Here is a 26,114-nt window from a genome sequence, read left to right as displayed (position 1 = left end):
ATTCGATAATCCGGACCCTGTCCGAGACTGTTACGCATGCCGAATTGCCAGCCATTATCTCCTCCGGCACTCGTACCATACAAAGTATGGCCTCAGAGATCAAAACGAAAGCTAATTGGTGATCTATGAGGCTTTATTTCGATCGCTACTTTATGCCTCAGATATTTGTGATTGGAAATGCCGATCTCGGAGGCACTGGTCAACTGTGGGAAATCGTATCGACGTCGCAAACATCCTACATTCCGGTTCCTGTATCCCCAGCGCTGTGCTGCTCAACGTTTCTAGAACTACTTCAGTTTGAAAACTCGGCTCTGTTGCGCGGCTCCACCTCAAGCGGATGCGGCGAGTGGCGCTGTAGTCGCGTCAGGCTTCAGCGAGGTTAGCCGGTGCGGGCGCTGCTACGGCTGCTACTGTATCGGCGCACCGGATCAGATGCGTGACTGCGTTCTGTTGACGAACAGAGATTCCGGATTTTGTAATAAGCAACAAAAGAGATTACACGTGTTACGCGTCCACAATGCCAACATGTTTTGTGCCGGGCTGCACAGCGGCAATAGGAGAAACAAATGACTGCGGCACTCTTGGGCTCAGCATGATCAATGAACGAATGTGCTGTAGAAGTGCTGCTTGCTTGGGCCAGTTCTTCATACTAACTTGAGAAAACCCACGAAAACAGACACAAACATATATCGGGGCAAATTTGATGTTTCATTCTTTTTTTTTCTTTGTACTTTGCTGAGAGCATGGTGCATGTGTTGACTATTTGGTTGTTTGAGGTGAGTGTGGTTTTCAAGTATATGTCAGTTGTAAGTCCAGCGTGGTGTTGCGATTCCTTCTTTTGTGTGCACGATTTTTTCGCTGGTTTTCCCCAAGTATCATTAATGAGAATTCATGAAAGCCGGGATCGAAATGGCTCCTTTTTCCTGAAATCTTCAGAGGTTTGGTTGTGTAGTTGTAGTAAATACTGAAGTAACCCGCAAGCATTTCAATGAAACAAGTGATTTATGCGCATTTTCAATTGACATGCACTGTTGTGCTCCATAAATGTACCGCGTACTTATCGCTTTCATTAATTGAATTTTTATGATAGTTTTCAGCGAATTCCAAAGCATCGAGTTCGAGAAAGCCTATTTATGGACAACAGGGGCTTGGCCAGAAGTTTAATTCTTGGGGGGGGCGGGGGGTAAAAACACCGAACACACTCGTGGCTGCGCCACTGACTTAGTCATGTACATGTGAGTAATTAATATTGGTTTATGGGTTTCACGTCCCAAAGCTATCCAGGCTATATGAGAGACGCCGCTGTGGAGGGCTCCTGATAATTTAATTTGACAACCTCAGGTTGCTTAACGGGCACCGGAATAGCACAGTAGACAGGCAACTAGCATTTCACCTCTATCAAAATGCGAAGGCCGTGACCAGGATCAAACCTGCGTCTTTCGGGTCAGTAGCCGACAGCTTTAACCACCAGGATCATAGCATGGCATGGCAAGAACTTTATTATTGTTTAGAGAAACTACGGCCCAAGGGCAAAGCCCCCAGCTAAGTCGTGGCTCCGCCCACGCACTGGTAGGCCAGAGGCTTTCCCGATGGCGTGAGCTCTCCAGACGGCCAGGAGTTGATCTTGGAGGACTGCACTGGTTATAAGCTGACTCCAGTCCTCCTCACTAGCCAAAATTTTATTTCCGGAGGAGGTGGGGGGGGGTGCCCAATTATACTTTATGTATGTTCGTGTGCGTGTATATAGTACACACAAGTAAACTGAAAAATTTCGGGGGTCTAAAATGCCCCCGCCCCCGCTGGCCACCCCAGTGTTAACCACTGTTATCGCGGCGACATTATTAAAAGGAAAGGTGAACAATTGTTGGTCATAAACGAACAATGTGCTTCACGATGCAGTTAGGTATACTATGACAAGGAAAAAATAACAAAATTAGTTGAAATGGTGTCGTTTCAAAACAGTAAAAATGCAATTAAGCTGGAACATGACGGGTGCAATTTTAATGTTTAATGCTTTAAACAGAATAAAATTGTTTAAAAAAGAATAACAGTTAGTGAACTGAAATTTCAAAAGCATTTTATGAAAGATTAAATTATACGCAACATTCGGCACTTAAGTGCGAATTATGTCGTGTGAGCTGAGGGCAGAATCGTACATGTTAAGGCCATTTTCGATTTCAGCTAGTCGCGGCAGGTCTGAACGTAGTTCATACTGAGCGCGACTGGCTCCTTTCTGCAACTTGCACGAGTGAGTCAGTCATGACCGAAAGATTTTATTCTGGTCACGCTTTATCATGATCAAATTTCATCGAGTGGCACATCATTAACTTTCTGTATCATGTGCTTGCGAGACTGAAATTCTACAAGCGTGCCCTACAATTACGGTGGCTACTGCATTGCTTTATATTGATATGAATAACGACAATGTACAGCGGCGTTTCCCGGTATTCTTGCCAGGCACTTCACATAAGCACTATTCCAAATATCAATAAAACATTTAATTGGGCAAAGTGAAGGCTCTCAGAGGAAGGACAGCACGAAGGAATTCCGTCGCGAGCCTCCGACGAAATTATGCAATGACCTATTTATTTCCAGATACCTATGAGAACATTTACAGACCCTTCTCCTACCCAGACAAAAAAGGTTTATGAAATCAGCTCTACTGGTATTTCAATATTGCACTTAGCCAGTGGGCAACGCTAATAATGTCTGTAGCAGGCCCGTAGCCATGGGGGGGGGGGGGGCTAGCCCCCCCCCCCCCTCGAAATTTTGGTGAAGTATGTGTTTTTACCAAAAACAAATAATATAAATAGGTGTTTTTTTCTCAAAAAGTCAAGGCTTTCAGCGAGTGCCCCCCCCCCCTCGAAAAAAATTCCTGGCTACGGGCCTGGTTTGTAGTAATAAACAGCAGCGACGGCCGTGCTCACGGTGCCTGCTGTTATTCGCGTAACACAGAACACGTGCAGACCCGGTCTCAAATATTGTTGCGACAATCGTGCTATTTATTACGATTACCTAGCCGGAAAAATAAGTTGTTTTTGCAACTTTGTTGGTAAGCAATTAAATATTTGTGCGGCCAATTGCAGCTGTCCGCCGCCTTCGCTCGCGCTTCGCCGTCTGCTACGCAGAGCCTGTTGCTGCAGTAGCGCCACCTGTACCGGAAGTCGGTTTGCGCGTCGCTTTCAGAGCACGGTGGAGGCGGGGAGTTTGGCAACTGAAACAAGTTCTACAAACGTTGGCGCTGCTATCGCCGCCATTCTGTCGAATGCGTCTGCGGTAAAGCGTTTTGCGCGCGCATTCATTTTTATCTTGAGACTTGCTTTATTTTACGCTCTGCTGTCTCAGAAGACCTGAATTAAATGGCGCCAATGGTGCCCTCACAGTCAGCGCCAAAGGCCGCGCCGACGACAACGAAACGCGGCAGATACAGTCAACTGCCGAGTTTTCGGACGCCCGATTTTCCGGACATGCTCGAAAATTGGACACTTTCGCAGCACCGTCACCAGCCCCATAGACGTCAATGGTCAAGAACGTCGGAAATTTCGGACGCTAAAACTCTTCGGCGTCCGATTTTTCGGACTCTCTGCCCAAATTGCAGGTCCGAAAAGCAATAATTGAAGCCCCCACCTCTGCCACGTCTATCACCTCGTAGGTTCGAACCAGCGCTTTAGCGAGTCGACGGTGTGCGACACTAGCAGAGTCCGAAAGTCAGCTTTGTCGTGATGCCGAAGTGTTATGGGGTGAAGCGGACCGGAAATTCAAAGGGGCCGCTATCACGGGCACGGTGCGGCGATGTCTTTACGGTATAAGCAGTGGAAATGCACGGAGGCATGATGGCGGCAGGTGGCAAACTGCGCCAGTACGGCTCAGTCGCTGACAAGCCTTACAATAAGCATCTTCAGTAAACTGCTCGATAGTGAATGTGGCCTGGTGCAGTTGCATGCGTAGTGCACACATTTAATAGGCGAAAAACCCAAACGCGCCGCGCCGCCATTCATGCTGCCTCTTTGTGCGACCACTAAGTGCGCTGCACAGACGCGTTGCCTTCACGAACGAAACCAGCTCGTCATCGTACAGCGATCACATCACACTGGCGGAGATACAGGCGACCTTGGTTGCACGTAAGCGAAGTGCGGGCAGCAACGCCATTGACAACTTTTTTCGGCCACCAGGACCCTGAAGTGTCAATAAAATTATTTTTTTTCTGATGCATTCGTTTTTTCAGACATTCGATAATTCGGACTTATTTACGTTGTGGAGTCCGAATTATCGGTCGTCAACTGTATTCCTCATGCCATGCTGGTTACTTCGAAATGGTGTATGCATAAAAGCCATGCAAGAGACACTCAAGGGACCAGGAATGCGTCTCTTGTAACCAAGAATTCTAAAAACACTGAGAAATTGGACTAGAGCACTTTATTATGCATCAGTATCAAGAGTCTGTTTGAACACATCCACAGAAAATTGCTTCGGGTGGCTTTAGTAGTTTGTTTTTTAGGGATTGCAGGTTGTATTAGCTTCCTTCCCAACTTCAGGAGGTAAAGCACTTCATTTTGCAAGGCTTCCTGTTGCTCGCAATACCTTTGAAGTGCTCGGAGATTTTCATCAGCCTCAACTGCCAACACTTTCTGCCCTGCAATGTCCTCGTCGCCATCCTTGTCTGGTTGACCCTCTAGGGCACATGCACAGTTACTTGCGCGACGATTCCATGATCTGTGACCTTGTCAGAGCACACAAGTTCCATATCTGCAGATACAAGCCCCTCAAAAAGTTATGGAGCTCTGCGGTGTTTTGGATGAAAGATCTTCGAGGCAGTTTTTCGTAGGATCTTCCATACAAGGCCCCTCTTCCATCAGTCACCACATTTAAAGCTTGTTTTTCCATTACAGTTTTTCACAACTTTGAGCCAAAGGAATAAAACTGCAGCACATATTGGTTAACACAACATTGGCCACAATGCTTGGGCGTGTCTTGATTGTGCCTCTACTAAATCGTGAAGAATTTACCCTAGGGACCTAAAAAAATTGTCCTTTGTAACAGAGTGTGTCTTGTAACCATGTCCTCTTGCATGCATGTTGTTTACATGGCAAACATAGGAAAACCAACCAAACCATTTTCAAATGTCTCTCATAACCAAATGCCTCTTGTAAACATGTCTCTTCTGATGAGATTTTACTGTACCACCACTGTATATATCGGAAGCCACGGAACCGGTATATGCACTGTATTTCTTGACGATTTATAAACATCAATGCAAATCTGCTTGCCTGGATAAGTTTTCTGACAGCCATTGGCATAAGCTATGGCAGTTTTCACAAGGAAAGTTTTTTTCAATGTGAAATGGCCAGTCAAAAGGAGATATACATGCACTACTTGAGGGGCCAAGGTGCAGCGGTATGAGTGAAATACTTTTTTGAAGTTGCCGGATGGCTGTAAGCTCAGGCATGTCTGCATGACAAGGGCTGTAATTCGGGTTATACTTGCGGACAACTTTTCTTGTCCATGAAGCAAAGGCTACAGAGCCAAATTGAACGTGTCTTACCGCTAATGTACGTAGTCCCACAATGGACTTTCAACATAAAAAAATCAGCTATCCTATCAATAACGAGAAAAAGTGCACACCTGATTTCAACTACACTGTAGACAGCGCTACACTCAGCACTGTGAAAGATACCTTGGCTTAACAATAATCCACGACTTTAGATGGGAGTGCCATGTAAACAACGTTAGCTCGTCCGCCCTAAAAAAGCTTTTATTTTAGGAGTGAAGCTCCTTAGGCCTGCACCCCACCGTCGCCGTCGAAGTGCCCTGCAATATAGATGCGGCACGGCGCAAAAAAAAATAAAATAAATAAATAAGAGGGCGTGCACGGCGTTCGGCACGCGTTGTGCAAAAAAACAAGGCGCGCAGAGCATTAAACAGTTTCAAAACGTACATAGTCATTTGTGTCCCATTTCTAAGGAGCTTCGCTCATTGGTTGTATTCGTACACGGAACAACTGCTGATTTTTTAAAAATAGATGTCTTAAACTAGCACCCCCAAGCACAAAGCTATTGTCACATCAAACTTTCGTCAGATCGACTTTGGAATACGCTAACATTGTTTGGTTTACTTTTACTTAACAACTCGTTAACAAACTGGAAGCAGTCCAAAGGAAAGCACTAAGATGCATTTACAATAAATATAGGTTAACAGACTCACCCACACAATTACTAAAACAGGCCGGTATTCTCACCTTACAATACCGAGCCAAGCCTGCACAATTAAAATTATGTGCCATTTAATCCACAGTGACATAAAGATAGAGAGTTCCAAATACTTATCTATAACACAAACCAGATGAACCTGACACACACACGCATTATCATTACACGAGCATACAGTACATACAGAAAGTCATAAGCATTCATTTTTTCCTTTAATGGCGCTTGAATGGAACAAGCTAGGTCCTGCTGAAACAAACAGTGCTACCTTATCTCCTTTTTAACGTTGCTCGAAAACGAATTACATGCTACCCACTTATGAACTGCCTGTATCACCATTATTTCTGTATAATTTATTTTTTATTTATTTTATTTTTATTATACTGTGTTCATAATTCTATATCTACCAAAGCTGGAAAGGTACTGCTATCTCTTGTAAAATCGTAACCTAGATGCCTTACAGTGCATGCAGTTTCTCATTTATGATAATTGTCTACCTTTTTACCTCATGCTTATCCTTCAGTCTGTTACATTGTTTTGTTTCAACATTTTTATCTCATGTTACATGTGGTTTTCTTTTTTCAGCTTTGCCATTTGAGTACCTCTTTGATCACCCGTTATTTTTCCATAACATTATTATGATGAATTAATATGTTTAATTGCTTGCCTTTGTTAACTGCCTATGTCTTTTTGTGTAATCTAATTTTTGCTCTTTGTATTGTTATATTGTTGAAAGTGAACATGCCCTTCCTGTAATGATCCCTGGTGGGATTGACAGTATAAATAATAGTAATAATAATAATAATAATAATAATAATAATAATAATATAATAATAATAATAATAATAATAATAATTGTGTCCGTATTTTCTGCGTGAGATATAAAAATACCCTTTTTAATTCCTGCATGTAGCTCTTTGAGACAGGACGCAGCTCACGCCAGTGAGATTGTATTTGTTTTACTTTATACATTGTTACTTTGCGTTTTGGCTCACGTGAAAAAGTCACGCCATTTACGTGTACAGTATAGACCGCTTATAACGTAAGTCGCCGGAGTCGCGAATATCCGCACTATAAGCGGTACCGCACTATAACCAAAACAACCTTTTTCAAAGTCTGCACTTGCGCAAAAACGTGTTGAGCATGTAGCCTCGCGTGTCCGATAATCGACATATGCGATTTGGGGCGCTTACAACCACTTAAATCTCCGAATGTTCAAAAATTAACCGCCAAATACCCGCATTGCCAACGAAATGAACACGGGGAAAAAAAGCAAACAAACAAAGTGCCATCGCGGAAATTCGCCAACTACCTCGAGGTATGCGCATTACACCGAAACCATGTCGAATCGCGACCGAAATTTCACGTGCTGAGCGGTACCGATCGTTCGATTTCACGGGCGCGCACGCGATGTCCAAGACATTGCAATCGAATCCGGAACCACCATTCGAGAGCTGCATGTGCCAACCATGCCCTCGTTTTCATTAACGATATGATTCCCTTCCCTTCAAGTGCAGCCATCGCAAGAAGTTTCGTTGATTCCGCACCAAACCGCAACTTTTATCGCCCGCGACCGCTACCGAAAAGCAACCAACGCTGATTAGGCCTAGCCTGCTGTTCAGCATGTAGTCGCGGGAAGTTGTCCAAGACAAGATCGGAGGTCGAAAGATCGCATTCAAGCACTAACCAAAGAACAGCGCGCGTGATACGAAGTTAGTGTTCGCGGCCGGGAGATCAACGGCGACAAAAGCCCGCCAAGGTTTAAGTCCGCGCACTCGCAGAAAAGGCGAAAGCCCGCGTCATGAAGCCGCAAAACTTTTCAATTTGCGGACGAGGTAGCAAACGCGATATCTGTAGCAAGTGTGATAACGACGACGCTTTTCCCGACAGGAAACTTGCTTTAAAGCGCGCTTGATGAGGACGCGATCGTACGTTGCACGCGGAACGCACTTTTGGCAAGCGGCCGCGGAGCCTTGCCGCCGCCGGTGCAAAGGCTACTCCGTCGCCTAGGCAACCACCATCCTTCCCCACTCGGCGAGCCCGCACAGCGCTGCCGCGGTCTTTTTCCTCCCTCCGCCCCTCGTTCGTTCACTGTGCGTGCCCTCGCCCTTTGTAACGACCTCGTCGCTCCCTCCCCAGCGGCGTACCTCCTTTGAGAACCGCACTCGCTACCGCGTTTGTCGGAAATATTTTCCCGCAACCGCATTATAAACGGTATTTCATCTTGGGGGACTGCACAATAAGCGGTATGCGTATACATGCGGTTCTATGGGAGGGTAAACGGGAGTCGAAAAAGACCGCATTATAACCGGTCCTGCACTATATGCGGTTACGTTATAAGTGGTCTGCACTGTACCTCAAACGCTTAACAGCGATATGAAACCCTTATTGCGCGCAGCCATCACTTTTCGCAGTGGTGTGAAACGCACGCCTTACTGGACTTCTTCACGTACATGGGCAGAAGCTCCGCCCCCGTAGCTTTCCCTTCGTTGCCAAGAAAAGTTGTCTGCGAGTATGATTTTGGTTGCTCATGATCGTAAAAAACAGCGCAGAAACAACGGACAAACACATAGACACAGACGAGTGCTGCTCGTTTGTGCCTGTGTGTTTGTCCATTGTTTTTGCACTGTTTTTTACAGTCTGCATGATCTTATGAGATCTTTGGTTTGTTTCAAAAAACATCTGCAGTGCACCTTGATGAAACTGGAGGCATAAATTGTTTTCGTTAGTTTCAAGTAACATTCACCACACATTTGTGCATGTGCGTTGGCCATCACAATAAATTGAATGGGTGCATAAGATGACTCTCACACACTCTGGTGTATGGCACCACTTTTCTGTGTGTGAAAAAGCCAGGTGGAGGTAAGAACCGAGCATTGTGGAAGTACAGCAGTGCTGAGTAGGCTTGAATAAAGGTACGAGCTCCATTCACTGGGGTTGTAATTTTCCCTATGTTTGCTGAAAGCAATAAACAAAGAAAAAAAGCAGGGTTTTCTCTGCTGCTCAAAATTTCCAGAAATTTTGCATCTCTAGTTGGAGAAATGGTGCATTATGCTATGAAGAATTGCATGATAAAATGTCTCTTCTTGCTTAGGAAACGAACCTCGAATGTGGTGGATTGAATGACCGGCAATGGTGATTTCATTTCATCTCATTTGTTGAAATATGGGAGCATGTTGTGTGTTCAAGATCACTTGCGGTGATTTTGATCACGCAGTACTGATAAAAAACACTTATTAAGGTCATAGTAACCCAATTTTTATGCATGAACATTAATGAGAGACAATGTATAGCAAGCACATGTGTTGGCATGAGTGAGGGAAGATGTATAGGGACGTTGCACTCGCCAGGAGCCTCCATCATCGTGCTGCCTCCCCAGCGCCAATGTGGCCGCTTTCTCGTTAGTGTCGGGAGAGCTTCTAGCCACCCTACCCTCGGTACGCCAAGGAAAGCGACGGCCCCGTCGAGTGCCAGGTTACAAAAGCAGGTTGTGCATGAGATTAAGTTTTTCTAGAAGGCTGGACGATGTTGGCAAAGCTTAGTGAAAAATGTTTAGCACCAACAATGAACAATTTAGAAGGCAGACACAACACGGCTCATGTGTCATTCTTCATTCTTTCAGACGTCTGTCACTTTTTCTTAGCTTGCTTCATACAGCGGTTAACCTTTCCTGATATCTTCAAGTCTATGTGCACGATACTAGAGGTGAAATCACAGATTCTGGCGTCGCAATCAAAGGCCGATGAATGAGCCAATGCACATAAGAACTCCCTTGAAGAATGTCCATATTTGACTGCAAGTTGGCCCTTTTTTGTTATTGTAATGCGCCACTTGTTCCACTGCTGGTGTCATAAGAGCATCTTTGTTGTGCAGCACGACGGTGAAGTAACAAGCGAGGTCAACTAAAAAAAAAAAAAAAAGAAGAAGCTCCAAGTTGGCAAACAGCTTGCGTTTGAGAGACCATTCCGTCATTCGACGATTTAGTCTCACATGGCTACATTATTTGATTAAGTTCAAGTTGGTCATTCTTGAATGCGTACGCACTTATCCTCGGCAATTAGACAATTAGCAGGAGCCATAAATGATGGCCAAGCTGGCGTCACTGGCAAATGCAAACAAAAATATGCAGCCACGGTCACTGTGTGTTCTTTTTTTTTAAAATATATGCGTGACAAGTTCGTCCCAGGCTTCGGTCGTAACAAACCAAGAAAAAAAACTGAGTGTTTCGGCAGTATAAATATCCTAAGATATTAGAAAAAACGAGTAGAGACTTTTTAGTCGAGGGGAAGAACAAACCTACTTTTCCTACAATTGCTCTGATTGAGTCGTGATATTGATGCAAATTAATAAATGTTAACATTCTTTCCTGAACGAATTACAGCCATTGACAGAAACACTATTCTTGTACTTGCACGTCGATCGCACCGAAACAACCTTCAAATGTATGTACACATTTACCCCCTAAATTCTGCCAAAAGCATATAAATTTTCCCGAAATGGTTCCACGTTGGTAAGACTGCAGGTGTGTTCAATTCTTTTAAAGCCCAGAAAGTGCAATGTGACAGATTATCTTTCAAAAGGAAGCTAGCGCCATTCGTAGCTTGCAGCGATGAAACTCTCCATGGCGCGTTATCGAGATGTAAAAATTATCCGTGCCGAGTTGCTGTAAGTGCTTGACCTATGGACAAAGTAAGCATCAAAAGGCGGGCCAGTTTTTCAAAGAAGGGATTATCCACACAAACATGGTACGAAGAAAAGAAAGCAGCGCCTGTCCCCGTGTTTGTTCGTCGTCCGGTGTTTATGCTGTTAATCCCTTCTCCGAGACATATTACAGCATCCAGCAACGTAAGAGGACTAAAAACCATTCTGATGCACTACATTAAGAGTTTGTTCTTTGACAGCGATGCAGAGCGATGCTAACAGCGTTTAACTTCCGTAGTTAACAAGGCCAAGCAGACGCGACAGGTTCCCGCTCTCCTGATGAGGACGCGCCCGCTGCCGCCAGAGGCACTCGTGGCGGCGCGGAGTTAGATGTGCAGCGTGCCTATAGAAAGAGATTGGTTCCTGTTTTTACCAAAAGGGAGTATGCTTCACCACAGCAAATGTACGTAAGGGGACTCACCCAAGTTTTCAAGGAATGTTGTCATTATTATGGGTGTTAAACTGTTTTGCTAGCTGCTTTATTATTGATTTGTGGTATGGCAAAAAGGTTGGCAGCTTCTCTCAAAGGGATGCATTGATAACGATAGCATTGTTGAGCATAGCACTTGGCCTCATCAGGTGATATTTTATAAAATTGCGCCACATTCGCACAACACCACGCGTAATGCAACTTCTGCCATAGGTAAAAGCAAGCAGCTCTGGCAGCTTCCAGCCATATCATAACGCTGGTGTAATGAGTAGCATTGCCAGTGACGTTGTAGCTCAATCCTCAATGGTGCTGTAGCGTTAGGGGCCATGGCGTAAGCTTCCTACTGGGCTTTCATTAGCCATTGCAAGGTCGTATGGTTGCTTTCTGCAGTGAGCCTCATTCTCTCTACGTACACATAAATTTTCAAAGGGTGCAGATCTGTTGTGGCTGAGCATTGTCTCTTTATGCTCTTGAAAGCTGCCAGTCCAGTTTTGTCCACCACGCTTGGTGTCTCACAGTCATCTCGTCTCCCTGGAATGCTCTCCAGGCATGGGTGGTCCCAATCAAAAACCTCCTTTCCCCAAGAACAGGGTGGTGTCACTCATGAGGGAGTTTAGAAAGGCTGTATAAGTGTACCTCCCAAAATGAGATGCAGCACAATCCCACCACTTCCTAAAATATCTTAGTTCACTGCAGCAAAGGCTTGTTGATTAAACCCTCATAAACTCATCAAACCGGATATTTTACTGATCCTCTGGCCCTGGCAAGCATGTGCATAATTTTGTGGCATCAACCCTTCCAAACTTTCATTAACCCTTTGACTGTCAGAGATTTCTGAGAAAAACTTTCCCAGATGGTCAAATTACTTTAATGCATTTTTTTAATGTACGAAATGTGTAGTCTGGAAAAAATTGTAAAAAAAATGAACAGTTTTTTCGTGTTAGCATTACTGAGAACTGCAAAACGTTCAATAGTATTTCAGAGCGTGGTATTCCTTGAAACACGGGTCTACGCACAGCGCCTTATCGTCGTCTGCACACTGTTAAGAATTGGGGGTTGCGTGTCGATGAAAAGCCGGGAGGCTGGCGGACCGATGTAGCCGAAGACCGGACTTATCGCTGAGGAGCAGAGCAGGGAGGCAAAACGTTTACAAAACAGTAACAACGCTTATAGCAGGTTATAGCAGGTTATAGCAGGACAGAGCCTGCCAGCTCAACCAAGTCGGCTGGGGCGTCTCTCTAACAACGGACCAGGCCGGTCTTAAATAAGGTCCCAGTCCATTGTGATGTGCCCCTCCTTTAGGCCGCAGGTGTTGACGCACTTTTGGCCACTGATGTTGATACTCCTTCGGGTCGCTCATGTTGATACTCCTTCGGGTCGCACGTGTTGACGCACTTTTGGCCGCTCATGTTGATACTCCTTCGGGTCGCACGTGTTGACGCACTTTTGGCCGCTCATGTTGATACTCCTTCGGGTCGCACGTGTTGACGCTCCTTTTGGTCGCACGTGTTGATACTCCTTACACCGCAGGAGTTGAGCAGCCTTTCCATAGCTGGGCAGCTTCGAAGAACGACTGGCGTCAGTTGATGGGGCCGGCTGGGCGAAGACGCCGTTTTCCCGGGATTGCAGACAAAACAAGCAGGGGTTGATCCCTGCTTCCACGTTCGGTCAGGTGCTCTGGCACAACAGCACCCCCGCCGCAAGACAATGCATCCAGAGTTCAAGCTGTCAAACGCAGCTCGGATGATGCGATGCTGGTTGACCGTTGTCAACTGTGGTTGTACCACTCTTTCCTCGAGGAGTGACCTCCACGGCTCAGCAGCGGTTTACTGGAACTGCCAAGAAGCAACACAAAGCCAAACCACTCCGGCCAAAGCAAGTGCCCTCCAAATGCTGATCAAATCGCCAGACCAGCATAAAAGAACAAAACATTTCCTAGAGACTACGCTAAGCTAAAATTAAAACATCACGAGCAACGTGTCTCAGGAAGAATACCAAAGTGAGGACGTGCCTCTACAGCTAAGTGTCATTACGTGACACTGCTAAAATCAATCAGAATGTCTTCGCGAGCGATTCTCAATGGTGACATCGGCAGATTGGGGACGACCGAAGCAGCTGGGGAAGACTCAATTTTGCCCCAAAACTACAAACACCTCACTAAGTGCTCCCTAAATCGTGCGCCTTGGCACCACTCGCAAGCGTTCTAAATGTTTGTCAACAAACATTTCAAGATAAACAACACTAGCCTTTTGCTAAAACGCTATCCTCATTGCACTTGGCAAATGAGTATTACATAAAGAAAACAAAGCGCTTCAAACTCAATACGAAGTAAAACTGAAAATCAAACTCACGCGTTTAACACAAATCAAGGAGAAACTAAAATTATACGGACGCGCATACTAACACGTACTGCAAAACACGTAAGAAGGCATGTTAAGCAGAGGCTTTTCACATTCAGCCTTCATTTCTGTAAACACAACGAACAGCACTTCTCACACGTCCTAACGGTCGCGCTTCTAAATGCCAAAACAAAGGTATCTTAATCGGAGGCTCTTAACGCTCAGCCTACATCGTCGTTAAAACAATTCACAGCTCTCTACACGAGCGCTAACGGTTATGTTTCTAGCTATAAAAAAAAGACAAACAAAGTATCTAAAACAGAGGCTTCTAACTCAGCCTACATCTTTAAAACCATTCTCAGCTCTTTACACTAGCGCTGACGGTCATGGCTCTAAATATTAAAAGAAACAAATAACCAAACAAATCTCTCAATGTCCGCTACAATGAGGAGGAAAGTGACAAATTACAAAATTTCACTCCTCAATTCGTTAGCAAACATTAACACACTAAGTTCTTTCAAGATGTCAATCCATCTTTATGCTGCGGTTATCCCGGGGTGTCTCCAAACGCACCCTTTTAGACGAACTCTGGGGAGCCGCGCATTCCACACTTTTCAAGGGGTCCGACCTCGACAAAGGGACAGGGAACACACCTGTCCGAAACACTGAGTAGCGGCTACCTTTGTACCGTGGTCGCCGAACTCAGACAAAGGGCATCGCTTTCCCATTGTACCTCTCTGGGCTAAGCCGTTACCCTTTCGCCACTGTGGGGAACAGCCTTTGTCGCTCTCTCGGTGTACGCGACACCTCGCTGCGCTCCTGCCCCGACTAGGCCGTGAAAAGGATGAGACCAGGTGAAGACTTCGACATCTGAATTTCATTGAAATTCTTTTCTTCGCGACGCGCTTCACGCCTAATCTCGGTTTCCGCAGGAGTCTCAACTTGAGACCTTTTCTAGCGGGCATTTTCGGAATCCCCTGCCTGACCTTTCTCTTGGTGGGCCTTTTCGTGATCTGAGGCCTTGCCTTTAGCTTGGCGTCTCGAGAGATGACGTCATCGCGCCTAGCCACCTTAGTGCGCTTAACGCCACTCGTCGCTCTCGCGTTCGCCTTCACGCGTTTTCGCCGACGCCTTTTCTTTTTGGTACTGCTCGGAATGCTCGCAGCATCGGCCCTCGTACTCGCAAGTACACTGCCTTTGACTTGCTTTGCCAAGGCTTGAGACGGCTCAACTAACTGGTTCTCGGGGCTGCGGCTAGGAGTCTGTGCGTCTGACCTAACGGTAGTCCCGACACGCTCTAAGTCAGCTAGCTCGCCCTGAGCTGTCTCTCTAGTTTGGGGTGATCTATCACTGTCGCAGATAGCCCCTTTTCTCTGGCCTTTGAAGTCGGCCTTCTGATCATTATGACGCACAGCGGCATCCTGCGCTTCGCGACGAGCTTCAGCCTCTAGCGCGTCGCGACGTTTCTCGACCTCTTGGTCTTCGCGGCGCGCCTCGGCCTGTAGCGCTTCGCGATGGGCCTCAGCCTCTAGCGCTTTACTACGCGCTTCCGCGCTGTTTTTACTGTCACGACTTTCGCAGTCAGCAGGACCTGGAGCTGCGAAGTGGCGCAAGAAGGCTTCTTTGCCCTTATCAAAGTCTTGCGCTTCTCCAGCGGATAAGCGCTCCAAAAGAGATGCGACCTTGCACGGGAGCAACGCGAGAAGCCTCTCCAGAAGGTCTTGGCCAGCACCAACATCTTCGCAGATCTTTTCAAACTTAACAAGAAAAGGTACAATGTTCTCGCTTATCTCGAAGATCTTGAGCTGGCATTGTGCTCGCTGGCACTTAATCGCCTGAATATCACGATCAAGCTTTTTCATTTCGAGAGCATTTTCTCGCTCCTCGCGACGCTCCCGAGCCTGCCTCTCTTCGCGTCTTTCGCGTTCCTCCAACTCCCTCTCTTCGCGACGCCTAACTGCATCCTGCTCTTCGCGCCTTTGACGCTCTTCAGTCTTCCGCTCCTCGTCCTGCAGCGCCTTGGCACTGTACTTATCGTCTTGACTTTCACAGTCGGCCTGCTTCACAGCAGCAATGTGGCCTAACAACGCTTTCTTAGCTGCATCGAAGTCTCGATTATCCAAGTCAAACATGCGCTCCAAAACGCATCCTATATTCTGCGGGAGCAACTGGATCAATCTTTGTAGCCAAAAGTCTCGGCTGATCTCATGTTTTCCACAAGTTTCTTCAAAATCAGCGAGGAAAGCAACAATGTCCTCACCTGTCTGGAAAACGCGGAGCTTGATTCGTGCTTTCCCCCATTTACGCGATTCCTCTTTACGGTCGAGCTCCCTCTTATTTAGTTCGCGCTCTAAGCATTCCCATAGCTCTGTGCGCTCATGCAGCTTTGCCCCCCACTTGCGCTGCTCAATGTCTCGCTCGAACATTGCGCGCTCTTTTGCCTCCAGCCTTATGTCGGTAACCAACTCCCAAAGCTCCTCAGCTTCACTGATGGTCACCTCTTCTTCCTCCATCACCTTGAGAATTGCTGCCCTTGTTTTTGCGGAGCCGGCGTAAATGCCCAACTCCTCACAAATCTGGAGGTGGTACTTCTCCATCGCGATCGCGTTTCTCGTGATGTTTTCCTACTGCTATTCACCCGTACTTTAAAACTAATCTCATGGTTTAAAGTTAGTAAAATGAATCAAACAAAACACGAAACTCTCTCCTAGCATCTGCCTGTGCTAGAGAGGTCTGGCGAAATGACCAGTAAACGTTGGGCACTCACCCAACCAAAGTAGCTGACTCCGGTCAAACTCGTGGCTGCCGTCGAGCGGTGTCGTGAGCGTCCTCGCTCCTCGGGCCTGCAGGGATCCGATCCGGCTCTCCAAACGTAGGGATCAGGATATCCCCGTGCAGCCAAACGTTGAGGTCGCATATCCCAGCTTGTCCAACGATGAGATGAGGGTGGCGTATCCCAGCGAAGCCAAACGTTGAGATAAGGGTAGCGTATCCCACCTTGTCCAAAGATGAGATGAGGGTAGCGTATCCCAGCGCTGCCAAGCACTGTTACGAAATGGGGTTTGCGTGTCGATAAAAAGCCGGGAGGCTGGCGGACCGATGTAGCCGAAGACCGGACTTATCACTGAGGAGCAGAGCAGGGAGGCAAAACGTTTACAAAACAGTAACAACGTTTGTAGCAGGTTATAGCAGGACAGAGCCTGCCAGCTCGACCAAGTCGGCTGGGGCGTCTCTCTAACAACGGACCAGGCCGGTCTTAAATAAGGTCCCAGTCCATTGTGATGTGACTCTCCTTTAGGCCGCAGGTGTTGACGCACTTTTGGCCGCTCATGTTGATACTCCTTCGGGTCGCTCATGTTGATACTCCTTCGGGTCGCATGTATTGACGCACTTTTGGCCGCTCATGTTGATACTCCTTCGGGTCGCACGTGTTGACGCACTTTTGGCCGCTCATGTTGGTACTCCTTCGGGTCGCACGTGTTGACGCTCCTTTTGGTCGCACGTGTTGATACTCCTTTACACCGCAGGAGTTGAGCAGCCTTTCCATAGCTGGGCAGCTTCGAAGAACGACTGGCGCCAGTTGATGGGGCCGGCTGGGCGAAGACGCCGTTTTCCCGGGATTGCAGACAAAGCAAGCAGGGGTTGATCCCTGCTTCCACGTTCGGTCAGGTGCTCTGGCACAACAACACATAACACACGTCTCTGTCCTCTTCTTGGAGCGGCGAGTTGTGCTGGCAAACACCTGGCATCTTCTCTGCGTGTGGCTGCCTTGGGCAGAGTAAACTCGGTAATCAAGTAGAACAAGAATACCCCATGAGTGTCGGTGATAAACAAGCTAAGAGCAGCGCCAATAAAGATGGAAATCAACTTCCACCGCCACTGCAAGGGAGTGCCGATAAAGTTAAAAGATGTCGCCCGCATCTTCCCACGGGGGGAACTCGAGTAAATGCGTTGCAGAGCGGTGGGGGTATCGCGTGAATATTGCGTAATTGGGTTTCGCAGAAGCGTCGCGCTGCCCGAGTGATGGATCCGCTGCTCGACGTTCACGAACGGTTGCTGCTTCTCGAGCACGACGTTCAGGATCCACAGCCCGTCGTTGCCGTTTCGCAGCTGCTTCTCGTTCCCTGAGTGAAGGATCCGCAGCCCGTCGTTGCCTCCTCGCAGCAGCTTCTCGTGCGCGAAGTTCCAGGCCCGCAGCTCGCTTCAAACGCTTGCGTTCAGCGTCGTATGCTCATCTCTTCGCAGCCTTGTCTTCTGCGTTGCTTGCTGTTGTTGACGCCGACGACGGTGAGGGTGGGGTAACGTTGCCTTGAACGAGTGGTGGGACGCTGATTGAAGGTACTGTTGCTTCCATCGCATCTACTCGAGTCAAGCAAAGCATCAAGTCAAGCGAAAGCCAAGTAAAGACGCCCTTGACTGAATTCCGAACGCGCGCTCCGCCACTTATATACACACCAACGCGTTCGATCGAGAGGAGGGAGGGACGGAGAGGAGGGAGAAAGGGAGGGAGGGAGAAGGGAGGCCTGCTGCCAGCACGAGACAAGCTGAGCATGCGAGGGAGGGAGAGGAGAGGCTTGCTGCCGGCACGAGACGAGCCGAGCATGCACAGTGGGGGTGTGGACGGCGGCCGACGCCACAGGTGCGACTAAGAAATGCTCTGCATTTAAAATAAAGTTTTATGCGCCACTGTTGGACACGCTGATGCTAGAAGTCAGTTCTGTTTATTTCCGCAAGAAGGTAGCACAGTCATTTCGAAGATTTCTTGTAAGTCCTAAGAGGTGGCAGCACCTCCCAGTGAGCATGCATGATCATTACGGTGCGAAATTTCAAGCGGAGGGTCGAAAACGTACCCGTACAGCAAGGACACTACGGGACAGAAAGCTGCCGCCATACATTGATGGCAAAAACACTCAAAGGGTTCATTCAGAAATGTCTGGGTGCACTTCGGTTGTTTTGGACAGTCCTTGGTGTGTGCTGAGCGCAAAATGTTGTAAAAGAGGGAAAACGGTGCTACCGTCCGACTGAAACAAAGTGGTGCAGTGTGCATAGCTATATTCATAGTTGGTCGAGGTAAACAGCGCAAAAACGAAGACAGAGTAAAGGAGGGACACAACACGAGCGCTATATTCAACAGCGGAAACCATATGATAAGTTCACTTCTTGCTCATTTGTGTTTACCACCACGTTCGTTGCGTGCCTTCAGAACTGCATGGTCACCCTCCATAATCGCATTGTTCGCGACCTAGGTTTCATCCCCAGCAGTTGTGGCAAACAACAGTTTTATTTTGACTCGGTGTACATAGGCTGCACATGTACCTTAAGATGTGTGTGTGGATACTGTCTATGATCGCATCACATGGCAACCACCGTTTCTTCCACAGTGGGTGCAATGAGTGTACCATGTCACAAGCATGGTGGAAGCAGATCAAGAGCAATTCTGCTGTACTCCACAGCACAAGCAAACTCACCAGCTGTATTGCGGTAAACGGGCTATCTGTTGTTGGCCAACTCGCTGAAAATACTGCAATACTGCTATGTAAATTACTTTGTTATGGTATAAGAGGAACACCATTGTTACTATTCAGTAGTCACTTTACCTCAAGATTTCAATGCACACAACTAAATGGTATTCATTCAGGTTAAAAATCAATAGACAGTGTATCACAAGGCTTAGTATCGGATCCCACATTGTGTGTTCTGTGCATCAGCGATATACTAAACCCTCCACAAGCGCCTGAAATCATTTTGTATGCAGACGACGCAAACAATTTTTACAGCGAAAGCTGTTAAGAGATCACAACAACGGCTGTTTTTTGGGGGCTGTAATTCTCCACCACTGCCGTTGGTGTCCGTAACCGCTATCACGCTAAATAAGAAAAAAAAACGAAATAGAAAAAAATTCCAGGATGGAACGGGGTTCAAACCTGGGCCGTCTGTATGGGACCCCAGTATTCTGCCTCAGAGCCATGCCGGTGCTCTAAACTGCTTTGCAAAAAGACCCTGTACGGGAAGGAACCACATTAACATATGTAATATATAGCTTGCTAGAAGAGTAAAATAACAACCTGGCATCACACAACACGAATTCTGTAACCAGGCGTCACACAATGCGAACTGCGGAATGAGTGGGTCGTTTAAAGCTTCCAACACATTACAAAGGGCTCTGCCATAATTCTTCATCGTCATCAGGCACAGCATCAACAAAGTGCACATAATGCGATACAGGTGTTTAGCGGCTACCACGGTCTACGCAGAATGACGATAATGGCATAGTGGCTGCTTCCCTACTTCACAAAAATTGTGATGATTTATAGCGTAGTGGGTTCCTCGCAAGTGCACTTCTATTGGTTGCCAAGGAAGCCCATAAGGCCCCCATGATCCATTTCCTCAGGGTCTCAATAAAGTTCTTTCCCTCTCTCTCTTTCTCATGTTACCGTATGTTATATAGCGCGCTGGGAGAGTGAAATAACGACCGGGCGTTGCACAATGCGAATTACATAACTAGTGGGTCGTTTAAAGCTTCCAACCCATTACAAAGCGCTCAGCCATAATTCTTCATCGTCATCAGCCATCGCATCAACAAAGTGTACATAATGCCTTACAGATGTGTAGCTGGTACGTCGCTTCTCGACAGAATGACGAATAATGGCGTAGTGGGTGCTTCCCAACTTCACAAAAATTATATAATATTTATGGCGTAGTGGGTACCTTGCTAGTGTTCTTGTATTAGTAGCCCCAAGGGAGTTTATAACGGGCTCTAGAAATGCCGCCCTTTGAGCTTTCGCTGTGAATTGGCAAGGTAGCTCAGCACTAATGGGCTTCAACTAAGCACTGAGACAAAAATACTTGTTTCTCAAACACAAAAACAAAAATTTTGCAATAATCTTGACATTAGTACCAGCCAGCCCCAATGAACATGTTATTGAATGTGTTGAATTGGCTAAAATCTTCGGTGTTATTTTCATTGAACAGGTTTCATGAACAGAGCACGTTAAAGATATCTGCTCAAATATTTCCCAGTCTGTCAATCTAATTAAAAAATTTAGCGATGTCCTGCTTTTATGGCTAAGGAAACTGGTCTACGTTTTGCTCGTTCAGTTGTGTCTGTGTTACTGTCTGTTAGTCTGGGCTCACAGAAGTTATACGAACTTCAGTTCACTCGTGATTCTCCAAAAGAAGTCAACAGGAACTGTCACCAATTTACCATACTCCATAAGGATAGTTCCACATTTCATTTCTCCGAGTACTGAATGTAAAACAGTTAATAGGCTACAGGTATAATGTAGACTTCCATCAAGCAGCTATTAATGAAAGTAAACTTATATCTACCAGGGGCAGATCCAGGTGTCTACTTTGGGGGGGGGGGGCGATGAGGAGAGAGGTAGAGGGCAGGGACAAGATTTTCGTTCTCCATTTTGGACAGTGGTAGCCGAAGCAGCCTGACAAAGGAGGTGAACGACAGGCACTGGCGGGAGGAGGGGGGAGGGTGATCACCCCCCCTTTGGATCCGGCACTGATATCTACCCTAAATTGCATCCACAAAGCAGTTATGAGCGGAGGCTCATCTCTCGTAGAGTGCTGCAGACAATATAAGTTATAATGCAAAAACTAATGATTTCCAATAGATACATGGAACACATGGAAAACGTTCCTATAACAATATGTAACTGTTACAGAGTGGTTACTGCTTACTAGAAGATAAGATGTATAGAGTGTAAGTGCAGTTAAATGAGTTCCAGTTCCCATTAGATTTCGTTCATTATGTTATGAAGTGGCATTGCTGCTGACTGTCAGATGCTTTAGCTATTGTTAAGGGGACGGCCATCATCAGGTATTTTGTTTTTTGCCCTCCTTATAACGTGTACCTGTCTTCTTACACTTTCAGTAAACTTCATATCATTTCACTTAGTACTCTCTGCCTATTCCTACGTAGAGAAGAACATGAGAGCTCTGTTTTGTGTGTATAAACTTATTTGGCTCAGAACATGTAAATTGCCCTTGCTAATCATATAATTACATATCATTGTGTTATTTTTTTTTCCTGCCTACTAGTTGGCAGTAGCTATTATTTCATGAGTTATATTTCGCTAAAAATGGTTCTATACACAGGCCTTTTGTTTGTGTGAAGAATCAAGGCAGTGCAACATTTTTTTAAAAGAAACAGGGCCTTTATAATATGCTTTCAGGAATTTTAGAAATGTAAGTGTCCAACGTGCAAAGTATTATTTACAGTGAAAGCTATTGTATTTAAATATGCTCTTCAAATGACATTTTAACGTTTTCAAAAACCTATTGCTACAAACATTTATTCAATCTTTCATAATATACAAGAATTTCTACATGCCATTTGAAGAAGTTTTCTAGAAATGTTATGTTTCATGGGAGGCCTCTTCTTTTGGTATTCTATAAAGGTAATTCACTAATACAGTTGGACAAAAATGATTTCAGGGACCCTTTACTAATGAATCCTTGCATGAAGCCTTGTAATACATACGGTGTATTGCAGTATATTTGCCTCAATTTCTACAGGTATGATGACCAAACAGACCGTATTACCAAATACCAAAGAGTGTTCCTAGAGGACCTTGAGAAAATGGAACTAGGTGAGCAGTACTGACTTTTTTCTCATTTATGTGATACCCAGCACCATATTTTGCAATGTACGGGTTTTTCATGCCTCTGAAACGTGCTTGTCTTTGCAGGTCCTGAACCGTCTCTCTTCAAGTCAAGACACTATTGTATTCGTTTCCATTATCTGGTTAACGGACAGAGTGGCTATTTTCACATGTTTAGGTCAACAGGAACTCGCTTCTTCAATAATGTGGCTGTTCCCATCAGTGGAGAAGAAGAAACCATTGGTATGAAATGGATACACTTTTTAGTTTCCTGTAACATCATTACCTTTTCTACATCATGTGGCCCTAATGCCCACCATGTCATTCAAGGAACTGAGGAAAGCTATGTACTGAATGCAGCCAGGGCACGTGCAAAAGTATGTAGCTTCTTTCAGCAAGAGCTAAACAAAAATAAATGGAGCAGGACCCCATGCACGCAAGTCAGCTACGTGAACACATTTTTCAAACTGCATGCCAGGGCAGCTGCCAAAATGGAGCACCGACATTCCCGTTAGTAAAGCCACTGAAAAAAAAAAAAACTAGCCCAACTCTCATCTCTAATACTGTTCTTGAACAAACACGCATGTTGCGCAGATTCAGCTATCAGAAAAACTGGGAAATTACTGAAGCCTTTTGTATCGCCAATGAAAAAGATTTCCGAGTCAGTGCTCCATCTGTTGTGCTCAGGAAACATGAATTCAATTATCTTAAGGCAAATGTGTTTGTTGCGTCAACTAGATGGGAGGCAGGTGCAAGCTTGTACATGAGCTGTAAATCTGCCTACGTGAGGTTTTGCCACATTTGATAATTGTGGCCTGGTGCAAGTTCTTTGGGATTATATTGGCATTAGTGGCTCCTGCATGCGTACATAAAGCCTGTTCTTGAGGAATAAAATTCACGTGAAGATGGCAGTGTCCTTTTCTACTCTGTCAGTATGCACTTTTTGTGCACTGGAAGATGCATCATTATACATGAACCATGCAGTTTTCAACAGTGCCATGTTGTTACTATTTTTATTGGTGGTTGTTGCTCAAACGAGCAATAAGAAATTTACATTTGGTGAAAATACGTTGTAAAGAAGCATGTTGATAGATTTGGGGCCAAGGAAAGAAATTTTACATAGCATACCAATCGTTTTAGAGAGTTTATTAATATAATACTGGTGATGTGGTCATCACATCATATGCCATGTGCTTTTCAATCTAGATTCCTAGTGTCTTCATTAATGGTGCTAGCTCTTACTCTACATAATTTAGGGCTATTGGCTCAGAAGTGTTTTGTTGTGGTCAAAATCACAGTGCCTTAGTTTTATAATAATTTTAATTTTGTGTGATGTTATTTAACACAATAATTTATACCAGTTGGGGCCTCATCAATTATTGTTACTATGTCAGTACCTAAATTTCTTAGAAAAATAAACTGGTGTCATCTGCATAGATTATAAATTTAGCTTTTCTATCAATGTTTGGGATATAGTTAATTTAAAGGAAACATCCTGAAGCGCTCCCAACCAGTTTTGAATTTTTCAAGTGAGAATTTACCTGCAATCATTGCAATCTGAGTTGAATGGGATGAGATTAAGATACTTGCTGTGCTTCCGGTACCATGAAATTTCATTTTTCTTAACAAAACGTTGCAGTTTACAAGGTTAAAAACAATAGATAAGTCTAAAATTTATCCCTTGTCTGACATTCAGAATTTTCTGATATAAAGTGCTTCTGAACAAGAAGAGCAAGTTTAGTCAACAACATTTTATGGAAATGGTATTAAACGGGATGTTCAAGATTGCAAAGGTCTACAAATGGTATCTTCAGCATCATACTTAAGCCTCCACTTTTGACGGAGGGAAAAGAGGGCAAGTGCGTCCTTGCCATCCTCCCCAGTAAATATTGTCACGCGCTAGGGCAAGAGCAGCAAGACACAAATGTCAGACCCGAGCAGACTGCTTGCGCAGATCATTTTCGTCTTTTTCGCCTTTTCTGGCTGGCCTCGGTTTGCTGGCTCAAAGGGCCAGGTGGCATTATTCCCTCTCCCAGTGGTGCATCCACTCAATGCTCAAACACAAGAGGTACACCCAAGGGGTGCATAATGAAAAGTTATAACACATAGCGAATATGCACGCGAAAGAAAATGCATTTTGTGGTCGGTAATAAGAAAAAAAGGCAGTCCACAGTTATTTGGAGAACGAACCGACAACAGCAAAGGGAAAAAAAGAAGTTTGCTGCACCAGCACAATAAGAATAGTAGCATCACCATGTAAAATGTGGTTTTAGGTGGATGACATGTACAATCTCTGTGTGCGGTATTCAGCACTGGGATGATGGAGAGCCTCCATCTGGAATAACTTCGTAGTTCACCTCGCTCACACACCTTATACCCCTGTCACACAGGGCAACTTAAGTGCACTTTGAGCGAGTGCACTTCGCCGGTAGTGTCGTTTGCACGCTGTCACACAGGAACGCTTAGTGACACTCGCTGCAAAGTACACTTGCCGGCAAGTGCGTTCGCCAAACTCACTTCGCTGCGACGGAGTGTCTATCCTCGGCAGCAGTGGCTTGCAAATAAATAAGCTAATGCAAAACGCGACGATCATGGTATTTTTAAACCATCGTTCTCGTTATTAGGAATACTGCTATGTATTCAAACAAATAATACTACAACAAAAAACCTCGCTACTCTCGCCCTCGGGCAGTTTGCGGTCACGTCCGCTAGGGGTATGCGGGAGCACATGCATGCATGCCGTGCAATGGGCGCGTCCGTCACGTTGTTTACTTCCTTGCACATGGGCAGGTCAGTCATTCTTTAATCATTTGCGATGGCGTGTGCCACGGGTGCCACTTCCGCGAAGACAACGTGGTCCGACGCAGAGACGCGGGCGTTCATACGCCTTTGGGAGGAGCAAATGATTGCTGCCAAAACACGCTCCAAACGTCCGTCACTACTACGCGTCCCTTCTGCACCGGAGTCCGCCATTTTTGTTTTCGATTCGTCTTGGGTATGATACTGTCTTGTCTTGGCTCGCGATGACCAATGACGTTATGCGGTTGTAACATTTACTTCATTTACGCGCAAAGTCAATTGTAAATTATGTTCATGCCTATAATAAGCAATTAAACTGCGAGCATTGCCAAAAATAACAAATATATGTTGCGCTACTGAACCACCAATTGCCACTGCCATCATTTCCAAAGCACACTTCTCTTTCTCGTGTTGCAGCGTGCCGCCAAAGTGACACTCAGTGAGCGTAAGTTCACTCGCTCAAAATAGCACTAAATTTGCCAGTGTGACTGGGGTATTAGTACTTTGTAGGGTGAAGAACTTGCTCAGGAGTTTCTCGCTGAGACCTCGCCGTCTAATGGGACTCCAAACCCAAACCTGGTCACCAGGTTCATAGGTAACTTGTCGATCGTGGATGTCGTACCTTCATGCATCTGCACACTGCTCTGTTCTTATGTGCACGTGGGCCAGTTGACACGCTTCGTCTGCACGCTGAATGTAATCCTCGACGTCAGGAGCTAACTGGTCACGCTGGTTGATGTCGTCATAAGGAATCATGGCGTCTAGCATGGTTTGAACATCTCGACCATAAACGAGGCGGAATGGTGCGAATCGTGCTGTTTCCTGGGTTGCGGTGTTTCCTGTCAAATGTTACTTATGGCAGGATTTCGTCCCACGTTTTAGGCTGAACATCCACATACATAGAGGTCATGTCTGCCAACGTTTTGTTTAGTCTCTCTGTTCAGGCCTTGAGTCTGAGATGGTATGCAGTGGTCTTCCGGTTCATGTAACTGTGCTGAATGATGGCACCGTGACGAAGCACACTGTG

General features: G+C 45.7%; 1 protein-coding gene across 1 annotated transcript in view; it reads left to right on the top strand.

Moving 5' to 3' along the window:
* LOC119379391 (phosphatidylinositide phosphatase SAC2) overlaps positions 1-26,114 on the top strand; it is a 248,652-nt gene that overhangs the window by 149,570 nt on the left and 72,968 nt on the right. Inside the window, exons 15-16 of the mRNA XM_037648709.2 lie at positions 22,203-22,276; positions 22,376-22,531. Of these exons, the coding sequence (XP_037504637.1) occupies positions 22,203-22,276; positions 22,376-22,531 (230 nt within the window). The remainder of the gene's footprint in view (positions 1-22,202; positions 22,277-22,375; positions 22,532-26,114) is intronic.

Source organism: Rhipicephalus sanguineus, chromosome 1 (genome assembly GCF_013339695.2).
Source record: "Rhipicephalus sanguineus isolate Rsan-2018 chromosome 1, BIME_Rsan_1.4, whole genome shotgun sequence".
Classification (NCBI taxonomy): Eukaryota; Metazoa; Arthropoda; class Arachnida; order Ixodida; family Ixodidae; genus Rhipicephalus; species Rhipicephalus sanguineus.
The sequence above is the reverse complement of the archived record's forward strand: the minus strand, read 5'-3'. Positions and strand labels throughout refer to the sequence as shown.